Source organism: Oncorhynchus gorbuscha, linkage group LG05 (assembly GCF_021184085.1).
Source record: "Oncorhynchus gorbuscha isolate QuinsamMale2020 ecotype Even-year linkage group LG05, OgorEven_v1.0, whole genome shotgun sequence".
In the NCBI taxonomy this organism is placed as follows: Eukaryota; Metazoa; Chordata; class Actinopteri; order Salmoniformes; family Salmonidae; genus Oncorhynchus; species Oncorhynchus gorbuscha.
Window position 1 is genome coordinate 11,648,289 of NC_060177.1, and position 20,885 is coordinate 11,669,173.

General features: G+C 44.4%; 1 protein-coding gene across 1 annotated transcript in view; it reads right to left on the reverse strand.

Moving 5' to 3' along the window:
• The window catches only part of LOC124035524 (TP53-binding protein 1-like), a 32,742-nt gene that overhangs the window by 693 nt on the left and 11,164 nt on the right, over positions 1-20,885 (reverse strand). Inside the window, 17 exon segments of the mRNA XM_046348983.1 lie at positions 92-228; positions 735-931; positions 2,866-2,960; positions 3,915-4,103; positions 6,635-6,787; positions 7,419-7,793; positions 8,534-8,925; positions 9,764-9,934; positions 10,685-10,908; positions 10,999-11,151; positions 11,607-11,675; positions 11,984-12,338; positions 16,210-16,314; positions 19,156-19,222; positions 20,020-20,211; positions 20,599-20,649; positions 20,652-20,714. Coding sequence (XP_046204939.1) covers positions 92-228; positions 735-931; positions 2,866-2,960; positions 3,915-4,103; positions 6,635-6,787; positions 7,419-7,793; positions 8,534-8,925; positions 9,764-9,934; positions 10,685-10,908; positions 10,999-11,151; positions 11,607-11,675; positions 11,984-12,338; positions 16,210-16,314; positions 19,156-19,222; positions 20,020-20,211; positions 20,599-20,649; positions 20,652-20,714 — 2,988 coding nt within the window.

The window sequence follows — 20,885 nt, forward strand, 5'->3', positions numbered from 1 at the left end:
TGTTACCATATAGACACACCAACATGTTTGTTTTGATAGTTAATTTTCAAGCAGTGCTGGGACAGGAGAGCATGTATTGTACTGTATGTACCAGAGCTGTCCTTTTCTGCTTGATGCTGTCTCACAGAGGAAGCTCCACTCATCATCAGCAGCTCAGACCACAGCTCCGCCGGCTCCTCAAATACCAACAGGACCCGCAGGGCCTTAAACGGGCTGCAGCGCGGATGCCTGATCAAAATAAACAAAAGCACTCAATGCATTCCCCTCAGCACCTGGACCATATTCATTCTTCAAGTGTTTTGTTCAGTTTGAAAGCATGACTCTACAGCCACCGTGGTTATTTGTTTTGACCTGCTGGTCATCTAGGAACAGTTGAACACATCTGGCACAAGTACTCTTAAAATCTCCACCTGGTACATCCAGAGGACTGGCCACCCCTCAGAGCCTGTTTCTGCCTTTCCAGGGAGTTTTTCCTAGCCACTGTGCTTATGCATTGCTTGCTCTAAGGGGATTTAGGCTGGGTATCTGTAAAGCACTGTGACAACTGCTATTGTTAAAAGGGGTTTATAAAATGTGTTTGATTGATAGACTGTGGATGCCATTAAAATAGTAGACTACCAGTGTTTACATTTGTATCACTTGACAGGGCCGACTTAAAGTGCCTGCATTATTCCTATATGATAGGGACAGGTGTAGTCTGACTATTTTTGGACATAAACAACTACAATCCCCACCATTCCACTATGCGCTCGTCAGGGCCCACTCCGGCGGGCAGCAGGTAGTTCCTGTAGTTGAGCAGCTTGCCCTCCTTGCAACAGTCCCTCACCCAGATGTGAGACACACATGGCACGCCACTGGCCACACACAGCAGGTACTTCCTGGTTCGGCTATGCTGGTCGGTGATCAGCAGGCTCTGATAGGCCGCCTTGCACTGCGGCAGGAGGGAATCACAAGAGAGGACACTTCACGATGGGCAATATTAGAAATTGAATATGTAGAAGGAAAGCTAAACATTGCATTATTTTAGTGGAGCAATTGAGGGAAGAATGCTGAAATGGAACTTGAACCAGGGACCCTTTGTTTACAGAGCAAGTGCACTACCTCCTGTGACATATACAGTTGAAGTCAGAAGTTCACATACACCTTAGCCAAATACATTTAACTCAGTTTTTCACAATTCCTGACATTTAATCCTAGTAAAAATTCCCTGTCTTAGGTCAGTTAGGATCACCACTTAATTTTAAGAATGTGAAATGTCAGAATAATAGTAGAGTGATTTATTTCAGCTTTTATTTTATCACTTTCCCAGTAGGTCAGACGTTTACATAAACTCAATTAGTATTTGGTAGCATTGCCTTTAAATTGTTTAACTTGGGTCAAACGTTTCAGGTAGCCCTCCTCAAGCTTCCCACAATAAGTTGGGTGAATTTTGGCCCATTCCTCCTGACAGAGCTGGTGTAACTGAGTCAGGTTGTAGGCCTCCTTGCTTGCACACGCTTTTTCAGTTCTGCCCACAAATTTTCTATGGGATTGAGGTCAGGGCTTTGTGATGGCCACTCCAATACCTTGACTTTGTTGTCCTTAAGCCATTTTGTCACAACTTTGGAAGTATGGACAATGACCCCAAGCATTTGGAAGACCCATTTGAGACCAAGCTTTAACTTCCAGACTGATTTCTTGAGATGTTGCTTCAATATATCCACAATTTTCCTTCCTCATGATGCCATCTATTTTGTGAAGTGCATCAGTCCCTCCTGCAGCAAAGCACCCAACATGATGCTGCCACCCTCGTGCTTCACGGTTGGGATGGTGTTCTTTGGCTTGCAAGTCTCCCCCTTTTTCCTCCGAACATAATGATGGTCATTATGGCCAAACAGTTCTATTTTTGTTTTATCAGACCAGAGGACATTTCTTCAAAAAGTATGATCTTTGTCCCCATATGAAGTTGCAAACCGTAGTCTGTCTTTTTTATGGCAGTTTTGGAACAGTGGCTTCTTCCTTGCTGAGCGGCTTTTCAGGTCCTGTCGATATAGGACTCGTTTTATTGTGGATATACGTTTGTACCCGTTTCCTCCAGCATCTTCACAAGGTCCTTTGCTGTTGTTCTGGGATTGATTTGCACTTTTCATCTCTAGAAGACAGAACACGTCTCCTTCTTGAGCAGTATGACTGCTGTGTTGTCCCATGGTGTTTGTTCAGATGAAAGTGGTACCTTCAGGCGTTTGGAAATTGCTCCCAAGGATGAACCAGATTTGTGGAGGTCTACAATTTTTCTTCTGATTTCTTTTGATTTTCCCATGATGTCAAGCAAAGAGGTACTGAGTTTAAAGGTAGGCCTTGAAATACATCCACAGATACACCTCCAATTGACTCAAATTATGTCAATTAGCCTATCAGAAGCTTCTAAAGCCATGACATCATTTTCTGGAATTTTCCAAGCTGTTTAAATCCACAGTAAACTTAGTGTTGGTAAACTTCTGACCCACTGAAATTGTGATACAGTGAATTATAAGTGAAATAATTTGTTAACAATTGTTGGGAAAATTACTTGTGTCATGCACAAAGTAGATGTCCTAACCGACTTGCCAAAACTATAGTTTGTTAACAAGAAATTTGTGGAGTGGTTGAAAAACAAGTTTGACTCCAACCTAAGTGTAGGCTTCATCATAAACTTCCAACTTCAACTGTAGGTGCAGAGGATGTAGTGTGCCTACATACAGTAATGCCTCCCTACTGTCGCTTCCCTCTCCATATTCCATGAGAACTGACATTGCTGTAGAAGTGTGCTCATAGAAATAGAATTGCAGTGAAATGAGAGGCTTTGTCCCTTCTAGTAATTCTCTCTCTATGGGTGTTCCATGTCACCTGTTCCTCATTGAAGTCGTTGAGGATGAAGCCTGCTCCGGCCTCCAGCTGGGTCTCAGTGTAACGTTTGTGATAGGGGGCCGTCTGCACATACTCTATTGGAGGGAAAGGACAACATAAAACATGTTAACATACACAGAGAGATCTTTAGCTGTCATTTAGATAAAAAAGGATGTCGTTGTGTCTTAAATTAATTAAATACATTTCATTGAAGCTGCACAGACCACTGTGGAAGACCTTTGCCTAAAACTAACCAGATTCCTGGGCAGAATTTTTACTTGATCCACACACTCAGTAATTTTTTTCTTGCAAGTTTCCCAGTGACATCAATTATTAACACCAAAGTCTCAAAGTTAGGATTCCGCCGATTTATGAATATCTGTCAAACTTTAATATTGGAATGAACATCAAATTAGAGACCCCATAATAATTCAAATATAAATGTGGGGCTCCCCCAAAAGGTCAAAGATGTCAATGTTGTGCACCCCCAAAAGACAAAGATGTCAATGTTGTGCACCCCCAAAAGGTCAAAGATGTCAATGTTGTGCACCCCCAAAAGACAAAGATGTCAATGTTGTGCACCCCCAAAAGGTCAAAGATGTCAATGTTGTGCACCCCCAAAAGGTCAAAGATGTCAATGTTGTGCACCCCCAAAAGGTCAAAGATGTCAATGTTGTGCACCCCCAAAAGGTCAAAGATGTCAATGTTGTGCACCCCCAAAAGGTCAAAGATGTCAATGTTGTGCACCCCCAAAAGACAATGTATAATTTGAACACTGGAATGAACTATCCCTTTAAGGGGTGTTCCACTGTCTGGGAATACACAAGGTTCCCATCCAGAAACGACCCCTGGACCCTATGCTTTATGCATGTGGAGATCTGACTGGATTTGAGAGGTGTTTGCAATGTTATAGTACTATAGCTCCACCCTGTCCTCTGATAGGCCAGATGGAGTTTCACCATATTGCTTATACCAATCAAATCCTCTCCCATCTCCACAAGGGGGTAGGGTTTAGGGGTAGATTTGGGATTGGGCCATAGCCTTCTCACCCTCCTCGCCATCGCTGATTGTCTGGTTGGTCTGGCGGTCGCTCTCTGATGATGCGGTCAGCATGAAGGCAAAGCCCAGGAAGAGAGATGCACTCTGGGGCAACGGGCCGTGAGTCTCCGCCAGGTCACTATGGTCCCAGGGCAGGTCGGTGCCACTGCCTGAGGTGTTACACACACCAACCCGCTGACCTGTGGAGAGAAATGAATGGATGGACACATACAGACGCCCAATCAGAGACACATACACACAGAGAGAGAAATAGAGAGACGACAGAAATTAGAAACCATCGATGAAACAGCTGGAATTGTGTATTTCAAGAGAGAAAAGGTCTACTGGATGTCATAAGGTGAATGCACCAATTTGTAAGTCGCTCTGGATAAGAGCGTCTGCTAAATGACTTAAATGTAAATGTAAATGTCTATGAAGAAAAAGAGGTTTATAACAGACTGAGGAAGAACACAAACACCACCAGTGCAGTAAAACATGAGCTTCAGCCCTTCAAACACCACCAGTGCAGTAAAACATGAGCTTCAGCTCTTCAAACACCACCAGTGCAGTAAAACATGAGCTTCAGCTCTTCAAACACCACCAGTGCAGTAAAACATGAGCTTCAGCTCTTCAAACACCACCAGTGCAGTAAAACATGAGCTTCAGCCCTTCAAACACCACCAGTGCAGTAAAACATGAGCTTCAGCTCTTCAAACACCACCAGTGCAGTAAAACATGAGCTTCAGCTCTTCAAACACCACCAGTGCAGTAAAACATGAGCTTCAGCCCTTCAAACACCACCAGTGCAGTAAAACATGAGCTTCAGCTCTTCAAACACCACCAGTGCAGTAAAACATGAGCTTCAGCTCTTCAAACACCACCAGTGCAGTAAAACATGAGCTTCAGCTCTTCAAACACCACCAGTGCAGTAAAACATGAGCTTCAGCTCTTCAAACACCACCAGTGCAGTAAAACATGAGCTTCAGCTCTTCAAACACCACCAGTGCAGTAAAACATGAGCTTCAGCTCTTCAAACACCACCAGTGCAGTAAAACATGAGCTTCAGCTCTTCAAACACCACCAGTGCAGTAAAACATGAGCTTCAGCTCTTCAAACACCACCAGTGCAGTAAAACACGAGCTTCAGCCCTTCAAACACCACCAGTGCAGTAAAACATGAGCTTCAGCCCTTCAAACACCACCAGTGCAGTAAAACATGAGCTTCAGCTCTTCAAACACCACCAGTGCAGTAAAACATGAGCTTCAGCTCTTCAAACACCACCAGTGCAGTAAAACATGAGCTTCAGCTCTTCAAACACCACCAGTGCAGTAAAACATGAGCTTCAGCTCTTCAAACACCACCAGTGCAGTAAAACATGAGCTTCAGCTCTTCAAACATCACCAGTGCAGTAAAACATGAGCTTCAGCTCTTCAAACACCACCAGTGCAGTAAAACATGAGCTTCAGCTCTTCAAACAACTAAAGGAAAACAGGTTTGACTTGACACTTCTCTCAATGTCATCAAACACTGTCTGCCGTCACTCAAAACAAGTTTTTGGGATCCGTGCGCAGTTCAAAGGAGTGACAGGTTTATGGAAAGACACCCCTCTAAGCAAATATTCAGTGGATAATATAAAAACACACCTTTACCGGTTTCCTTTACACATGTGGACCAACACCAAGTCTATTAGTAGTTATTCACATACCAACTCAGCCTAAGGTCCTCTGTCGCTCCGTTGGTAAAGCATGGCACTTGCAACGCCAGGATAGTGGTTTCAATTCCCAGGACCACTCATTTAAAAAAAAACATTTTTATTTGACCTTTAACTAGGAAAGTCAGTTAAGAACAAATTCTTAATTTCAATGACAGCCTAGGAACAGTGGTTAACTGCCTTGTTCTTGGGCAGAACGACAGCTCAGGGATTCGATCTTGCAACCTTTCGGTTACTAGTCCAACACTACCACTAGTCTACCTGCCACCTCGTACATAAAATGTATGCAGTATGCACGCATGACTAAGTGGCTTTGGATAAAAGCATCTACTAAATGGCATATATTATTATAAGGAGAGGGTGGTGGTTGCAGTGCACTGTGGTAGTCAAAAATGTCTGTGGGTCTGAATACAAACTCAAAGGCTTTATGACTGGTTATATACTGTAATCTCTATAGAGAGCTAGCAATACTAAGAATACTCTTTACAGAAAATAATTTCAAATATCCAAATCTTTATTTTTTTAAATTGTGTAAAAAAAAAAAAACATTACATTTTCAATGCGTGCCCTGCTCTTATAGTTCATAATTACATTCATAAAAACTACCAATACTGACTAAAACCAATTGTATTAATAAATAGTTAAAATGTACATTGCAGCAGTCTAAAAATTCTGCACCCCACAGAAACCAATTATGTTAATAAATATAGAAATACATTTCTAGAATGTATAAAATGCCTCCACCTATCCAAACCATTACCAAGAGCTCTCAGTCCACTGTTCTGGGGTCAGGTCTGTATGGTTTGCTCAGTGATCTATGCTCCGAGGTTGAGGTTAGGGCTGTGGCTTAGTGTTAAATAGACTGGGGTTGGAGGTGGGCAGTTTAGGTTTTGGGTTGACATTTAAATTGAACCTAAATGTTAGAGGTTACAGTTGAGAGTTTAGGCTTGGACACAGAGGTTAGGTGTAGGGTCAGGGTTAAGGTATGGTGTCAAGTTTAGGGTGACTTGGTCTCCGTACCGGCTCTGGCTCCCCCTCTGCGGCCTCGCTTAGCCGGAGTCCTATCCCTGTCCTCAGAGCTGATCAGCTTCCTCTTCCCAGAGGGGCCAGGGGTGAGGGGGCTGGCCCCCCCTGTGATCCCCCTGCGTCTCCTCTTCCCCTCCACCAGGTTATCTGTGGAAAACAGCGCCATAGAATGTACTCATTATATCTCTACTTCAATCTGTGGGGGCGGGCACAGCAATGTCACACGTCATCACACTTAGGTGGTCATGATGGTATGAGGGTCAGATTGGGAATTTAGCCAGGACACCAGGGTTAACACCCCTACTCTTATAATAAGTGCCATGGGATCTTTTAGTGACCACAGAGAGTCAGGACACCCGTTTAACGTCCCATCCGAAAGACTGCACCCTACACAGGGCAATGTCCCCAATCACTGCCCTGGGGCATTGGGATATTTTTAATGATTTTTTTTAGACCAGAGAAAAGAGTCCCTCCTACTGGCCCTCTTACACCACTTCGTCGCATCTGGTCTCCCATCCAGGGACCACCCAGGACCAACCCTGCTTAGCTTCAGAAGCAAGCCAGCAGTGGGATGCTGGGTGGTATGCTACTGTGCTAGGTCCAATCATTTAGTTTCACACTGTCCTTTCCAGAAGAGTTCCAGCAACTATTGTGTTGGCGTAACCAGGCCAGTGCAGTACATCTCAGCTCAGTGTGGAAAGGGTACTTGTGGTTCTTGCCAGGGCACGGCTATATGGTTCTCACTTAGTCAATCCTCAAAGCTTTGTGGTTGTCTTACCCAGGCTGATATCAGAGGCCTTGGCCAGGGGTGTGGAGGGCTCGTAGGGTCCCAGGCCGTACTGTTCTCTCAGCCTGTTGCCTTGCTCCATGGTCAGGATGACAGAACTGCGGCTGTACCACTGCCTCTCTACAGTGGCTGTAGTCTGGCCCTCCCTCTCTACAGTGGCTGTAGTCTGGCCCTCCCTCTCTACAGCTGTAGTCTGGCCCTCCCTCTCTACAGCTGTAGTCTGGCCCTCCCTCTCTACAGCTGTAGTCTGGCCCTCCCTCTCTACAGCTGTAGTCTGGCCCTCCCTCTCTACAGCTGTAGTCTGGCCCTGCTTCTCCACACTGTAGAACAAGTCCTCGCCCTCCTTCTTGTAGCCCTTCACTCGACCTGGGGAGACAAGGCAAAACCAGAGAAGGGTTGATAAGCAGTCAAATTTGCATCATATCAGCTACATGGAGAAAAACAACAGTCAATTGAAGAGAGACTACAGTACACTGATATTAACATTCCACTGAAGATCCATTACATTTGTGGAGAGTCAGGATCACCAATGTGCCGGAGCTTCTTTTCCATTTAAAGACAGAATTGGCAAAAGGGCCAACCACATGAAGGGAAATGAGTTTCCAGTGACAGCCTGACCTCTTCTCAGCCATGGGTCTGTGTTGAGACTCTAATTGTCTTATTTTTCTATCCTCCACTCCAACCCCATTCTCTCTTCTCCTGTCCTCTCCTGTCCTGCGTCCAGATTCTCCACGCGCGTTTTTACACTCCCCGTCATGCGTTTAACCATGGGAGAAACTTCCTCCAGTTAATGCTTACACCAAACCAATCATATTCTTTTAAATCCATGTCAGGGATTGTTCAAGTGCAAACAATCTGTCCTCTCTTTTCCCCTTCTCATGCCGCTTTCAAAAGAACTGGGAACTCTCTGACTTCCGACATTATTGCTTTCAAAACTACTGGGAACGAGGAAAGAAAACGAGCTTGACTGGGAAAAATCTATTTGAACGGTCATTCCAACTCAGGTCCCTTTCTAGAGCTCCAACTTTCCGACCTGAAGATCACGGACGTCATGATTTGACCTCATATTTTTCCAGAGTTCCCAGTTGTTTTGAACGCAGAATCACCTGTGCTGAAGTACTCGTCCTCCAGCAGTGCCGTGACCTCAGTGTCCAGGGGGATGGGGTCGCACAGCAGGATGTCCTTGCCTGTGACCTCGCACTCATAGCTGTCATCGAAGAGCAGCCGGTAACGCCTCTCGCCAAGGTCCTTGGTGATGCGGCCTGAGTAGAAGTAGCCGTTGCTGGACCACTTGGCCACCACGCGAAGCCCCACGAAGCTGCTCCCAGCTGGGCTGCTTTCATCTTGGGAAATGGTGGTGAGGAGAGACGTGGAGGAGTGGCTGGGGACCACTGGGCTGTCTGGGATGTGCGGGGTGGGACACAGGCGGGTGTAGGGCTCATCCTCGGAGGACGACAGTGGTTGGCCGCGGGCATTGGCACGAGGGACCCCGGCACCCCTGAGAGAGTCAATAGGACAAAGAGCACCATCAACATTTTGAACATTAAAGACATATGTTTAGAAACATTATGTAAAGAATAGATCAGCGTTACTCCTCCAGTGGAACAGACCAGTCATGTTCTATATACTGCACATTTCTTCAAGTAGTGCTTTAAAGTTTGGGCTCCTTTTAGTCAATAAGAAACATACATGTTAGACAGGGACAGCTGTGTTGCATTGAGATGATTAGTGAAGACAGGAAAAGGAGACATTGAGATGATTAGTGAAGACAGGAAAAGGAGACAGCTGTGTTGCATTGAGATGATTAGTGAAGACAGGAAAAGGAGACAGCTGAGTTGCATTGAGATGATTAGTGAAGACAGGAAAAGGATAATGTCAGCAGGGACCCTGTGGGATTGGAGAGACAAATACCTGGGCTACTGCAGCTCTCTAGAAACAGCAGGATGGAGGATCCTTGTTCTAAAGCTAGGAACCCAAAATGTTACATTTCTGTACTCAATTCTAAGGTTTCATTAAACTATCTCAGTGTCTCATCTCAGGTTGACTTGTTTTCAAAATGGAAGCCGAAAGGTTGGGAAAAATGTACACGCACCCACACATGTTTTAGAATGCTGAATGATGTCGGGAAGCAACCAACTCCCATGCGTCCATGCGTTGCACACCGGTTGAATCGCGTTGCATTACTATTTTGGGAAAGCACAATTGGCTACGTACGTGCTGGCGTGGATGTAGTTGTGTTTGTTCATGCACCTAATGTCTGCTTTTGATGATGTCACTAGGTGTTTCTGAAACTCTGACCCACTACAGCTCCAGTGGCGTCCCTAGACAGGGCTCACCTGGACAGGGGTGAGCGGGACGGAGGTCTGCCCCTCCTGGCTCTTCCGCGGGGCGTCAATGGGGTGAAGGCCCGTGACCCATGGAGTCCTTGAACTCTCTCTCTGATGAACTCTGACCCTGCCGTTTGACCCCTGTGGCCCCTCTGCTGTGGCCCACTCCCCCTCCTGGGGCTGCAGACAGAGAGGAGAGGGACAGGGAAGGATGAATCATCCCATAAAAGCTGAACTAAGGTCAGTTTTATATTTTTCCTTATGATGGTTGAGGTTAGGGTTGGGGAGGGTTAGCTGATCCTAGATCTATGCCCAGGCCAAGTTCTACCAAGAGAAGGACGGTCAGTACAGCAGAAATGGGGCAGCTGATGGATACCCCTATTGTGACCATATGGGTTGGTCCATCTAGGGGAGCAGTTGTGGACAGGGCCTTAGAATAACTTATCTGGGTGTTGGGTTGGGGGGGGTTGTGGCGGAGGGGTAGTTTGTCCACTGTCTAAGTCAAAGACTGACATATGCATGCATACCTGTCAACACGTAAGAGTGGTTAAAAGCATAGACATAGAATGTCACTTCTTGTAATTCTATTTCTATGGTTAAGAGGGTACTTAGATACTGAACCCTTGTTTAGTATAGGAATTATTTTGTTTCTCTAATGTTTGTTGTTGACAGGTGTGAAAATGTGCGTGCAAAGACAACAGAGATTAAGACTAAGAAATAAGCACAATAAATAGTGTTACATGTTACATGTGTTACAATAAATAGTGTTACAAATCATGTTACAGAAGACTAGACTGAGGGCCACTCATTACAAGAAGGCAGAAGGCAGTCACTAGACGGAAAAGGTCAATTCAGATCAGGAAATTAACTGCATGCATCATAAAAATAAAAAAAATACAATCCAATTCAAACCCATGTCCATTACAGTACCTGGCAGACTTGGCCCCTCGGCTGGGCGGCATGATAAACTCGGGGCCCCTCTGGGCAGGACCCGTGACTATGCTGGTGCCCCCGGAGCTGTGCTGCAGGCTGGAAGCTTTGGAGGACAGAGAGCTGACATCACCCAGGTCACCAGAGGTCATGGAGCTGCCGGTGCGACACGGAGAGATGTCGCTTTCCAACACATGGCTGTCCACCACCGGCTCCTCCGACTCCTGAGGAAGAGAAAGAACACACACACACGCGTAATCAATGTCAAAAAGAAAGAGTTGAAAGGTCTATGAGCTAAATGGCTTGGTCCCCACCTCAGTGACCTTACAGTCCACCTCTCTCCCGTCCTCATAGTACACGTCTGTGATGATGCGTGTGACCGTAGTCCGCACTTCCTGAATGGTCCGCACGTGTCTGCGATGGGCGGGACCAGCAGCTGCCCTCGAGGGTGGGGTCTCTGGCTCGTCCTGTCACACAGAAGGCGGTGGAGTTAACCCTTGACCCTCAGAATGCGTTCTTCGCTTACACTCACCAGGGGCTGTATGTATCAAGTATCTCAGTGCAGAAGTGCTGATCTAGGATCAGTTGTGCCTCAGAGATCATAATGAATAAGATTACATGGGCAGGTTGGACCAGATCCTAGATCAGCACCCCTGAGACGTTTGATACATTCAGCCCTTGATCTGCTACAAAGTCACTCCAGTTTTATATTCTGTCAAAGATAAAATCATAAAATACAATAAGCAATTGTCAATTTAGGAATTTAATTTCAAACAGGATGCCAATCTTGATCTGCTAACCGTTAAGGAGTAGGGGCTAGCAGAAGGGACAATGGTTGTTTCTGTTATTCGGACATGTTATTATTGTTCCATTTTGACATTGTAAGAAGGACAGGAGGTGTGAGGTAACTAAGGACCCTTACGCTGGCTGCTGGAGACCTGGGGCCAGCCGCTTCAAAACTGGTCTGCTGAAACGCCACTCTCTGACAAAGCTAGAGTCAGAGAGGAGGAAGCAAAAGGACACATGAGACAAGCAAGGTTGGATGAAGAGAGTGTAAGAAAGAGGGAGGGGGGGGGCGACAAAACAGTAGGACATGAGAAAGGCAAGGTGGATGAAGGGAGTGAGAGAGAAACAACAAAACAGGAGAACATGAGACAAGCAAGATTGATGAAAAGAAAGTGAGAACAAGGGGGGGAAATGTTGGTTAGGCTAGAAGAATAACGGACAGGAGTCTCATCACTTTCTATCCCCTTGCAATATGATCAACCATATCCTTGTAGCTAACCCAGTGGCTCTTACCTTACTGGGTGAACTGGGAGAGATGTTGTCAAAGCTTGTCTGCTGGGACACGGCCCTCTGTCTGATGGCAGCGGCTCTGGTGGGGGTGGATGGCTCCGGGGGCCCACACGGCTCTCTATCCCCAGCTGCGGTGCCTTTTTGTGGTGTTTTCACTGCTGGACGGCCTGGGGTGGATGGTTCAGCAGGAGGCTCTTTCTCTCTGAGCCCCAATGGCAACGTATGCTTCACTTCCTGGCGGGGGCTGGAGAGGGGCTCGGATTGGCTGTTGGGGAGGCTGATGCATTCCAAGGAGAGAGAGGGGATGGAGGGTCTTTGGGAGCTTTTCTGCTGTGAGGGTGAGCTGAACAGTTCCCCTCTGTGAAAGGTGAGAGAGACATTTCATATGTCAATGGCACAATCAACCACTTTCATTGTGTGGTGAGCGTTCAAGAGCCAAAATGGCTGCCGTGCATCACCCAGAGGGGCGCTACACATGGATGGGGTGAGTCCCTACACTGTAAAGCACTTTCAGGACTAATAGAAATACATGTATGCACATATAAATATACCGTGCCTTCAGAAAGTATTCATATCCCTTAAATTATTCCACATGTTGCTGTGTTACAGCCAGAAATAAAAATGGATTAAATACATTTGTTTTCTCACCCATCTACACACAATACCCCATAATGACAAAGCGAAAACATATTTTTTGAAACTTTTGAAAATTAAATACAGACATCTCTCATTTTACATAAGTACTCACACCCCTGAGTCAATACTTTGAAGAAGCACCGTTGGAAGTGATTACATCTGTAAGTCTTTCTGGGTAAATCTCTAAGAGCTTTCCACACCTGGATTGTGCAACATTTGCCTATTATTATTTTCATAATTCTTCAAGCTCCGTCAAATTGGTTGTTGATCATTGCTAGACAACCATTTTCAGGTCTTGCCGTAGATTTAAGTCAAAACTGTAACTCAGCCACTCAGGAACATTCACTGTCTTCTTGGTAAGCAACTCTACTGTAGATTTGGCCTTGTATTTTAGGTTATTGTCCTGCTAAAAGGTGAATTCATCTCCCAGTGTCTGGTGGAAAGCAGACTGAACCAGGTTTTCCTCTAGGGTTTTCCCTGTGCTTAGTGTCATTACATTTACTTTTTATCCTGAAACTCCCCAGTCCTGAAGCATACCCATAACAGCCAGCACTATGACTGAAATAGAGTGGTACTCAGTAATGTGTTATGTTGGATTTGCCCCAAACATATCACTTTGTATTCAGGACAAAAAGTGAATTGCTTTGCCATATTTTTAGCAGTATTACTTTAGTACCTTGTTGCAAACAGGATGCATGTTTTGGAATATTTGAATTCTGTACAGGCTTCCTTTTTTTCACTCTGTCATTTAGGTTAGTATTGTGGAGTAGCTACAATGTTGTTGATCCATCTTCAGTTTTCTATCACAGCCATGAAACTAACTGTTTTAAAAGTCACCATTGGCCTCCCCATGGTGAAATCCCTGAGCAGTTTCCTTCCTCTCCGGAAACTGAGTTAGGAAGGACAGCTATATCTTTGTAGTGACTGGGCGTATTGATACACCATCCAAAGTGTAATTAATAACTTCACCAGGCTCAAAGGGATATTCAATGTCTGCTTTTTTCCTCTCTTATTTTTTTACCTCCCTGGTGGTTGAATCTGTCTGAAATGTTATGCTCAACTGAGGGACCTTATAGACAATTGTATGAGTGGGGTACAGAGATGAGGTAGTCATTAAAAATGATGTTCACCACTATTATTGCACACAGAGTGAGTCCATGCAACTTATTATGTGACTTGTTCAGCACATTTTTACTCCTGAACTTATTTAGGCTTTCCATAACAAAGGGGTTGAATACTTATTGACTCAAGACATTTCAGCTTTTCATTTTTAATGACATTATGGGGTATTGCGTGTAGGCTGGTGACAAAAAAAGATACATTTAATTCATTTTCAATTCAAGCTGTAACTGTGCTGCCATCCTGTTAGAAGATAACAGATTATGTTATTACAATGGGTAAATTGGATTTTCATTGTGTTCAATGGTGTTATTTTCCCCCTAGTGGCGCTTTCTGGTACTTAGAGAGACGACGCAAACAGGAAGTTCAGAATTTGTTTTGCACGCATAGAGCAGCTACAAACAACGCTACGTTGCAGGTCTTTCAATGTAGTTATTTCTTGTCACGCTTCAGCCTTGGAAAAATATTTGTTTGTAAGTTCGATTCAAGCATTTAGCTAATGATGATAATCTTGTTATTGATAGAGTTTCTTACATAGCAATGTTGGTTGCATTTACTCACAAATTGCAATGCCTTTTGTGTATGTCGTTAGCTGTATTACTTTGCTCATGCGTCATGCAAACGAATTGTAAAATATACAATACTGTAGTTTTGTTACTGTTTCTAGTGTAATATGCTTTGTTATTCTACATAGATGGTTATACATTATTAGAGTAATGAAAGGAGCAATTACCATATGGTTAACAATTAGCTATATGGTTTGGCATCATGCCAGATGCATGGTACCTTAGCACGTGCTTTGTATTTATGCAACTTCAAATGTTTAATGTACAGCTACAGTATGTCGGTGTGAATTGAACACTAAAGTATATTCTTTTCTGTATTTTGCAGTTTCACAACATAAACGTTTTCAATATATTCATTCAAGAAAAGTCACGCCTTGGGAGTTTTATTGAAGACTTAGTTGTTAGCTATCTGTCTAGTTTTGCATGGGAACGCAACTCAAGGGCAGAATAGTAACACAACATAATGTGGAGAAAGTCAAGGGGTTTGAATACTTTCTGAAGGCAATGTATATAAACTTACAGAACGGCTGATATCATCCTTTGCCAAATGTTAATAAAGGTTTCAATATTGCCTCTGTAGTCCTGTAATGGGAGGACCGAGAAGCAGGTCCAACTAGGGCTGTGGTGTGTTGTGTGGACATCTTGAAAAAGACCTTGTAATAACACCTCGACAGGACAAAACCAAACAGAGACTCCATCTCTCTAAGGGGGCATGAATGGTACCCAAAATAGCAGAGAAGTAGGTCTCTCTCACACGCACGCACACACACTCAACCTACTTCCTGAATTCTAAAGATATACATACCAGGACAGGTAGAGGGCTGTCAAGGTCAAATGGACACAAGATTGGAGCAGACAATTAATGTCCCTTGTTTATCTCATACAGAGAAACTCTAATTAATAGCATGGGTGTTTATTTGCTTTAAATCACTCAACACAACAGGCACTTATTGGAGACAGGTGACTATTTGAGCTAAACAACTATTTCCTTAATAATGCACACAGCTTTTGCTCACTTGCATAGTTAATTCACTTCTAGCATTTTAATAAATGTTCTTCATTTTCTGCACTAATGTGTTATCATTTACACACCGTCACATTTCTGTCTTCGTATGCCTCTATTTTGAGAAAAAAATATATAATTATTCTCCTATTTGACTGTGCAATTTTGGCAGTTCTTACTTTCGCCACTAGTGTGGGATCAGCTGACTTCTAGGGTTCTGTACTCCAGGAGTTGACTGTCTTTGTGTTTGCCAGTTAGCTAGCAGTTCTCAGCTGTTAGCAGCCAACGGCAGTTTCTTAATGCTGATAGCAGTTTCTTAATGCTGATAAAAACAGATGACTGACGTACATTTTTCAAGTCATTACTGAATTATTCAATGTAACAAATCAAACATGAAACCTTGTAAATAAGTCATCGTAACCTTGTAAACAATTAATTTAGACCCAGCGTTTATTTGAAACAGGCGTATATTTGCTGAAATGTGTGCCACTGCCCGGCTTTTAAAATGGACAAGCTACTATTTGAGACTAGGTTTAATTGAAGTTTTACAGGACTTTAAAACAGAAGGGATACTCTGAGGCCACAATAGACATTAGGCTTGTGTTACTACTAGGCTCTCATTTCAGCCAGCAGGGAGAGCTATTATACTGGGAATCAACTGACTATACTTCAGGTTGGCACCAAATGCTCAGAGACAAACCTTAGTTTTTGAAGGCGTGCTGAAAAGAACTATCCTTCTCATGCATCCGAAGAGATCAGTCTGAAACTGAGAGGTAGCCTACAATCCAAATTTGTCCACTAAGAAACGCTTGTTTTAAGGTTTGCATTGCGCAACATTTTTAAAATGATGTGCCACACTGACCTGATGAACACAACCCATGTCAGAGGCCATACGCGTTGTTTACCTGACAGGGGTTCCAGGGTCACTGGGATGGGCCTCGGCCTGGTCCTCCATCACCTGTCTGTGGGCCTCCCTCACCCTGCTGAACACAGAGGGGCTGGGCAGGGGGCTGGGGACAGGAACACTGGTCATACAACAAGCCAATAAAATGTCATGAAATTGCCTTGCAATGCATTATTCTCCATTTCCTTGGGGAAGAACGGAAATGTGTCTTTATACTAGAACCAAACCCCCTGAGACACACACGCGGAGACACCCTGAGCAGTCCCTTACTAGAAGGCAAAACGGCAGGAGTCGGCATCTAGGATACAGACACCAGCAACCCCCCAGCGAATTCAAAACTACTTTCATAACCCGAGTGTCAACTCAACTGTGCATGGTAAAAGGATGAGCACTCACCACTCACCCAGAGACAGCGCTCCTAGTGGCTGGAGACTAATGCAGGGAAACTTAAATCAGTTTCACCAAATTTCTATCAACATGTTAAATGTGCAACCAGAGGGGGAAAAAATTCTAGATCACCTGTACTCCATACACAGAGGCATGTACCAAGCTCTCCCTCCATTTGGTAAATCTGACCACAACTTTATCCTCCCGATTCCTGCTTACAAGCAAACATTAAAGCAGGTAACACCAGTGACTCGGTCTATAAAAAAAAGTGGTCAGATGAAGCAGATGCTAAACTACAGGACTGTTTTTCACAGACTGGAACATGTTCCGGGATTCTTCCAATGGCATTGAGGAGCACACCACATCAGTCACTGGCTTTATCAATAAGTGCATCGAGGACGTCGTCCCCAGTGACTGTACGTACATACCCCAACCAGAAGCCATGGATTAAAGGCAACATTCGCACTGAGCTAAAGGGTAGAGCTGCCACTTTCAAGGTGCGGGACTCTAACCCGGAAGCTTACAAGAAATCCTGCTATGCCCTACAACAAACCATCAAACAGGCAAAGCGTCAATACAGGGCTAAGATTGAATCATACTACACCGGCTCCGACACTTGTCTTATATGGCAAGGCTTGCAAACTATTACAGACTACAAAGGGAAGCACAGCTGCGAGCTGCCCAGTGACACAAGCCTACCAGACAAGCTAAATCACTTCTATGCTCGCTTCGAGGCATGCAACACTGAGGCCATGCATGAGAGCATCAGCTGTTCCGGACGACTGTGTGATCACGCTCTCCGTAGCCGACGTGAGTAAGACCTTTAAACAGGTCAACATACACAAGACTGCGGGGCCAGACGGTTTACCAGGACATGTGCTCCGGGCATGTGCTGACCAACTGGCAGGTGTCTTCACTAACATTTTCAACATGTCCCTGATTGAGTCTGTAATACAAACATGTTTTAAGCAGACCACTATAGTCCCTGAGACAAAGATCACAAAGGCAACCTGCCTAAACGACTACAGACCCGTGGCACTCACGTCCGTAGCCACAAACTGCTTTGAAAGGTTGGTAATGGCTCACATCAACACCATTATCCCAGAAACTTTAGACCCACTCCAATTTGCATACCGCCCAAACAGATCCACAGATGATACAATCTCTATTGCACTCCACTTTTCCACCTGGACAAAAGGAACACTTATGTGAGAATGCTATTTATTGACTACAGCTCAGCGTTCAACATCATAGTGCCCTCAAAGCTCATCACTAAGCTAAGGATCCTGGGACTAAACACCTCCCTCTGCAACTGGATCCTGGACTTCCTGACGGGACACCCCCAGGTGGTGAGGGTAGGTAGCAACACATCTGCCACGCTGATCCTCAACACTAGAGTTCCACAGGGGTGCGTGCTCAGTCCCCTCCTGTACTACCTGTTCACCCACGACTGCATGGCCAGGCACGACTCCAACAGCATCATTAAGTTTGCAGATAACACAACAGTGAACACCGACAAGATAGCCTATAGGGAGGTCAGATACTTATTTTCCACCATGATTTGCAAATTAATTAATTAAAAATCCTACAATGTGATTTTCTGGATTTTTTTTCTCAATTTGTCTGTCATAGTTGAAGTGTACCTATGATGAAAATTACAGGCCTCTCTCATCTTTTTAAGTGGGAGAACTTGCACAATTGGTGGCTGACTGAATACTGTTTTGCCCCACTGTATATATTCATGTACCTACTACCTCAATTGGGCCGACCAACCAGTGCTCCTGCACATTGGCTAACCGGGCTATCTGCATTGTGTCCCGCCACCCACCAACCCGTTTTACACTACTGCTACTCTCTGTTCATCATATATGCATAGTCACTTTAACCATATGGACATACTACCTCAATCAGCCTGACTAACCGGTGTCTGTATGTAGCCTCGCTACTTTTATGGCCTCGCTACTGTATATAACCTGTCTTTTTACTATTGTTTTATTTACCTACCTATTGTTCACCTAACACCTTTTTTGCACTATTGGTTAAAGCCTGTAAGTAAGCATTTCACTGTAAGGTCTACACCTGTTGTATTCGACGCACGTGACCAACTTTGGTTTGATTTGATACAAACCATGGAAACCAAATGACCTGACAAAGTCAGGTAATACATGTATACGTAAATACATTTAAATATATGCAAATAAATGCAAATGTCAGCCATGATCTTTCAATGACGGTTGTAACATACTGTATTAAGCATCTTTGTATATATACACATTATTCTATAATATTCTCAACAGTGCTCTTATTTGGGGTACAGAGTTGTGAACAAAAAGGCATCCCAGTATGAAAAAAGTATGAAAATGTATGCACACACACTATTGTAAGTGGCTCTGGATAAGAGTGTCTGCTAAATTACTAAAATGTAAACAAAATAATATTAAATGAAGCTGAATCGTGATAATGAGATGTAAAAATCAATTTGGGACACAGTCAAATCCCAGGCAGGGGAAAAAGCTTGAAATCGGGCTGGCTGCCTTGCATAGAAACCAAAGCGGGTTACCTGGTTACAGCCTTGACAACGGTGGTAACCTTGGAGACAGAGCCTTCCTCGTCTGATCGCGGTGGCTCTGGGAGGAAAAGAAAAGTGTTTAATTTGGCGTTTTGGGGGGTTGAACAAAAGAAATGAACAAACAAACTGAGACGTCTATTCTTGCAGTAAAGGTGTGAGAGTCAGCAGATGTCACATTTCTATACATCAATGGATACGCTTCAGTAGTCATATGAAACCCGTTTAATTCTATGTACACAGTTGTTGGATATTGTTTAATGCTGTTTGCATTTTCTATGGACCACCGTACCATCTGAAAGATAGTCCCTTGTCCCTCCATGGTATCAACACACAGATTCACAAGAAAATAACATACAGATGTCTTGAACATCCATAGGCAAACAAATAGGTCACATACATGGTCATATCACGTTTATAAACAGGCATTGGAATATAAACCACTACAACAGCTATAATTCCTATTCCATTGGTAATTACATGGTAACCCAGCAGGCCTTAATGAGGAATGTTATTCATCTTGTCTTTTGTAGATTCTAAACAGGCCAAACACTTAGGTAATGACACCATAATGTCTTTGTATTGTGGATCTTTATTTGATTGTCATGTTTCCCCCACAGCTCCCTATGCTGGGATCTCCACTGGGCCAGTACTGACTGGCAATTTAGAATTACACCCACCTGTGTGGTCTTGTTGTGACATTGATTGCCATTGCCTTGCACGCTGAAGGGCTCATACCCCAAACGTTCGTGCGGCAATAAAAATGTCAATTTAAGTTTATTTACCGGAGTGCTGTCCTATTTCTGTTCTTTGAATGCGGTAATAACACATTAATAATCAGCCTATAACAGCTCTTACTCTGCAGGCTGAAGTGTTCTGAGCTGCCCTCCTCCACAGGGGTCACCAGCTTCATCCGCAAACTCAGTTTCCCATCAGCCCCGTCGGCCGTGTCCTCGCCACTCTCCCCTGCCGTGATTTCACTGGTCGCCATCGCCGTCTCCGTGGAAACATCACCCACCGCCGCGGACTTCTCAGAGAAGGAAGTCATGTCTGAGGAAAACAAAAAGAGCCGACGACCACCACGATGTAATCTGGCTCAGATTAGAGCCTCTCTGGGGGATCCTACTAGGGAACCATGATATTGGAATGATGAGGTGAGGTGACTGGGAGAACAACTGTTTGTGTAAAGGGGGTGGGTGCGACAAAGAGAGAGAGTATGTGTGTGTGTGTACCTGAGTGGGTGAATCGGAGAGAGAGGGTGAGTGTGTGTTGATGTATGAGGGCGAGTGTGAGTGTGTGTGTGTGTGGGATAGAGAGTGAGTGTGAAGTGATGTGTGAGACTATATAGGTTGGTGGTTAGAATACTTTGCTTCAGTTCACATGGTAAAGCTGGCTATGGAGAGAGCCAGTTGATAGTATTTGAGGGGAGGAACCCACCAATCGGAGTGCTGTGTCTTGGTGTCTGCTTCAACTGGCTGATCAGAGGGGAGTGGCACTCACACGAGGGCCAATCAGCTCGCCTTCTTTGGGGAGAGTGAAGTGGAATGGAATCTCTGCAGAGGACAAATATTAATACAAACAAAAACCATTACGATCTCTGAACAGACTGAAATGATGACAGGCTTATATAGCCATGGTAGCCCAATGGATTTACTGCAGGGACAAAACACTTTGAATTCAATAGAGTTGGCTGAGTCTTTTATCACCGCCTTCCCTTCATGGCC